At 38.3% G+C, this 4,494-nt stretch overlaps 1 protein-coding gene across 1 annotated transcript; it reads left to right on the forward strand.

The window, feature by feature from the left end:
- Positions 1-1,453: 1,453 nt before the first annotated feature.
- LOC127840016 (uncharacterized) lies at positions 1,454-4,253 on the forward strand. Its single transcript, XM_052368405.1, has 2 exons — positions 1,454-2,391; positions 4,107-4,253. Exon 1 carries the CDS (start codon positions 1,454-1,456, stop codon positions 2,387-2,389), a length of 936 nt encoding a protein of 311 aa, XP_052224365.1. The 3' UTR covers positions 2,390-2,391; positions 4,107-4,253.
- The last annotated feature ends 241 nt before the right edge of the window (positions 4,254-4,494 follow it).

Consider the following 4,494-nt stretch of genomic DNA (forward strand, 5'->3'; position numbering starts at 1 on the left):
AATGTTATCAATTCGACCATATTTATAAGCTGAACTAATGCAAAAAATGTGGATATTTGTCTAAGATTTTCAAATAACATTTGTACCCAAATATACTCTATTTAAAACCTTGATACGCAGTAATATATCCATATTTTTCAAAATAGGCCACTATCGGCATTCATAACTCACGCATGACTCACCAAAAACCTGCTTAATAACGAAGTCCCATATTCGACAATTGCGGCCCCAAAACAACTTTGAAAACAGCCAGCGCTTAAGAAGTTGTTATTTCATCTACTGTATAACCCCTTAATGAGCCCCACACGAGAGATGACGCAGCTTTCGCAACAGAGATAATCAGAGACGAGGCTTATCAGCAGCGGAGCAGGCGACAAAATTTTCAATCTGTGTAAATTCGGAATTTTCACGTACAATAAATAGCACACACACGGGTAAGTTGAAATAATAATATTTATTATATTCATCGTTGTTCTTTCAAGCGAATTTTCATGTTTTAGACGGAAAACATACGGGGTTTATTGGCCAGCAATAGTGTCGACAATAATTATGCAGTTTTTATTAGTCAGAAATGATGTACAGGAGGGATAAGTGTCCCTAGTTTACCATTTTTGCAGTACTGCGAGTGCAAAAAATTTGCAACGCAAGTGAAAATCACATTGCAAAGTTAAAATGCTATATAATTAAAATACGGATGTGTATTCTCATTAACTCGCAGTAACACTGCGAATGCCTGAACGGCTCCATGTCCAAAAATGGCGAATTAATTTGTAACGGACACTGGGACGAATACATACTGGCAAATCCAGATCAATGAGAACCCTACATTCTCATCCGTAAACATATTCATATAATCGGACATACATTGCGCATATATAAACTTGTGTATGAACATATTAATATACGCAGAAAAATATCTGCTTTACCGCCAACAGGCAAACAATATTGTCCTCAAAAGTAGGTCAATATAAACTACGCTGTTACACGCTATTGATAGAGCTTGATTTTTCGTATGCGCTACCTAGCATAGTAGATACAGCGAACATCGCTGCAATTGTCGCATGTCGCATGGCGTGTTTTACGTATCCTGTTTTGTGGCTTTGAAACGCGCCGCGCAGAATACTCATTGAGGGTTGTTCTACAATTACTGATAGTTCAACGGCCGGTTGTAAACATGGCAATTAAACAATCCGGGATAACCATAGGGATTGTATGAACGGATATTATTTTATTCTGGCCGCAAACTGCTGGTAATAATACTTAAATGTTCACCCTAACGGGAAATGGAGCAAACATTTATACCGGGGTTTAATTTTATTTTGTAGAACATACAATGTCCGATCAGCCAGGACATAACCCTCCAGGGGCCCCTGAGCAAAGAGGGGAAGAAATTTTACAAGAACTGAACAAAAACATGAGTAAATTTGCGGACATTGCACGATCAGTGGGTGAAATGAAATCGACCATTGACAACCTTCAAAAAGACGTAAAAGAAATTAAACGCAAAAACCAAGAAGAGGCGGGGCCGTCAAAAAAGTCACGAATTTCGGACTCGGATATGTGCCAGTCGGGTCCGTCCAAACAGTTACAAGCACCTGCGGTTACAGTTGCCGAAAGTTCCGATTCGGAATCGGAACCAATGGACGCAGAAATAGACGAACTGCAGGGTTATTTGGATGAGGAAAGCTGTTCGGATGAGGAGGATTGCGATCTTATAACAGAGTTAACGCAATTCTGTACTGAAACAACGGAAACTGGTGAGGCCGTATCACCTAACATCGCTGAGATTACAAACAAGGCAATAAAAAACAAGCAGTCAGAAGAAAAAATCAAAGAGATTCTGAACAGACATAAACGGCCAGTCAACATCGAGTTCCTTCAAGTCCCCAAGGTTGATGAATTTCTGTGGAGACAATTAAAACAGTCTCCAAGACATTCAGACTTTATCCTGCAAAAGTCTCACAGCACGCTTGCACAAGTAGCGGTACCAATCATAAAGGCACTTGAGAGGATTCAAACATCCAAAGATAAAGTACTGAAACAGCTGTTATCGGACGCATTCAAATTGGCAACCAATGGGATACAGAAGACGACCAATTACAGAAGAGAGAAACTAAAAAAGGAATTGCAACCCCGCTATAGACATCTAGGAAATTTGGACTCCTCAGCAGAAAAGCTGTTCGAAAAGATTCCAGAGGCTATTAAAACCACCGAAGGAGCCAAACAAATCGTCAACATGCGCTACGCTCCAACTCAACGGAAGCCTTTTTTAGGCCAGCGCCCAAATCAGCACAGGTGGAATCCGGGAGCAAATCAATTCAGAAGAAACAACCACGCATACCAGCACAAACGCAGGGGAAATTTCAAGATGCACCCCAAACAGAAATAAACGTAGGTGACCTAAAGATAAACTTTAGTCAACGCACATGTTTTTTACAAAATACCAAAGAAAATTTTAAAGCAGGTAAAACGAAATTAGCAATTAAAGAATGGGAAATACTAACAAGCGATAATTGGATTTTAAATACAATAAGAGGTTACAAGCTAGAAGTAAACAGTTCACCTATTCAAGAAAATCCACCTATGCCATACCAATTTAATGAGAGGGAAAAACAAAGCATTCAAAGGGAAATAGACATGTTCTTGAAAACTGGTATAATTGAAGAAATCGAAAATAGACCATATGATGGCGAATTTATATCAAACATCTTTTATAGACCAAAATCAAATGACAAAATCAGGATTATTTTAAATTTAAAACCATTTAATATAGACTATACAAACAAAATTCACTTTAAAATGGAAACATTAGCTACGGCGGTGGCAAACATGAGACAAAATTGTTGGTTGGGTTCTGTTGATCTAGCTGATGCATTCTACTCCATTGAAGTAGCGAAAAAACACAGACACATGCTGAGGTTTGTGTTTGATGGTAGAAAATTTCAATTCTGTGCCTTAGTCATGGGCTTATCAAGCAGCCCAAGAGTATTTTCTAAAGTGCTAAAACCTGCATATGCTTATTTAAGATCAAAAGGTTATGTCAGTACAGCATATATTGACGACTCATGCTTACAAGGAGAGACAAAACTTAAATGTGAGCAAAATATTATAGACACAATAACATTATTTGACCGTCTAGGCCTTACTATCAATATAGAAAAATCAGTATTACGACCATGTCAACAATTAACATTTTTAGGATTTGTATTATGTTCTATTACCATGACTGTAACACTAACCATGACCCGTAAGGAAGAAATTCGACACATGTGTCAAGCCATGGTAACAAAAAAGAGGACAACAATAAGGGAGTTTGCCAAGCTTATCGGTAAATTAGTGGCGGCCACTCCGGGGGTTGAATATGCAACACTATTTATCAGACCATTAGAAAAAATAAAAGAACACGCGCTTTCGAAGCACAATGGCAATTTCAACAGTTATATGAACATTCCCAAATCAATACACCCTTCGTTACAATGGTGGATAAACAATATTGAATCCTCATACAAAAAGATTTATCATGGTCCACCAGATATTATCATATACAGTGACGCTTCAAAAACAGGCTGGGGTGGATATAACAAAACAAACGGCCAAAAAACAGGGGGCATATGGTCCGCAGGGGAACAAAGTATGCACATAAATATTTTAGAATTAAAGGCATGCCAACTTACGGTTATGGCGTTCTGTAAAAATGAAACGAACAAACATCTCAAACTCTACATGGACAACACGAATAGTGTAGCATACTTAAAAAATTTTGGCGGTCGAACTGATGAACTACATAACTTAGCAAGAAAGTTATGGCTGTGGTGCTTAGAAAAGAAATTGCATTTGTCAGTGGCACACGTGCCTGGAACGGAAAATCATCAAGCTGATGAGATATCTAGAACAATTAATGATGATACTGAGTGGTCATTGAATGATGATGTATTCAAGAAAATCATGAATATTCACAATAACATGCAGGTGGATCTGTTTGCTTCTAAGCTCAACAACAAATTGGATCTTTACGTTTCAAGGTTTCCAGATCATAAAGCACATCAAATAGACGCGTTTACTTTCGAATGGAAATCATGTGTGTTTTATATGTTCCCTCCTTTCAGTTTAATATCAAAGGTGCTACAGAAAGTGGTGGAAGACAGGACAGAAGCCGTTCTAGTGGGCCCAATTTGGCCAACACAGCCATGGTGGCCCAGTCTATTACAGTTGATCAGCGGATCATGCCATCTACTTCCACTTCCGAAATCTATTCTGACACTTCCACACAAACCAAACAAAATGTATCCACTTCCCAAAATGAGACTAGGACTTTTTCGCTTATCAGGAAATCGCTCAAAAACAAAGGAATTTCAAAACAAGCTAGAGACATTATCCTCGGATCGTGGAGAGAAACTACAAAGAGACAATATGACGGATATATTAAGAAATGGATTAACTACTGTGGACAATCGAAGAATCCCATTAAACCCAATCTAAAGCATGTTATTAATT

The sequence above is a fragment of the Dreissena polymorpha genome, chromosome 7 (assembly GCF_020536995.1).
Source record: "Dreissena polymorpha isolate Duluth1 chromosome 7, UMN_Dpol_1.0, whole genome shotgun sequence".
NCBI lineage: Eukaryota > Metazoa > Mollusca > Bivalvia > Myida > Dreissenidae > Dreissena > Dreissena polymorpha.

Coding starts and splice junctions, on each gene's coding strand:
- LOC127840016 (XM_052368405.1), top strand. CDS start 1,454: ATGAAATCGACCATTGACAACCTTCAAAAAGACGTAAAAGAAATTAAA.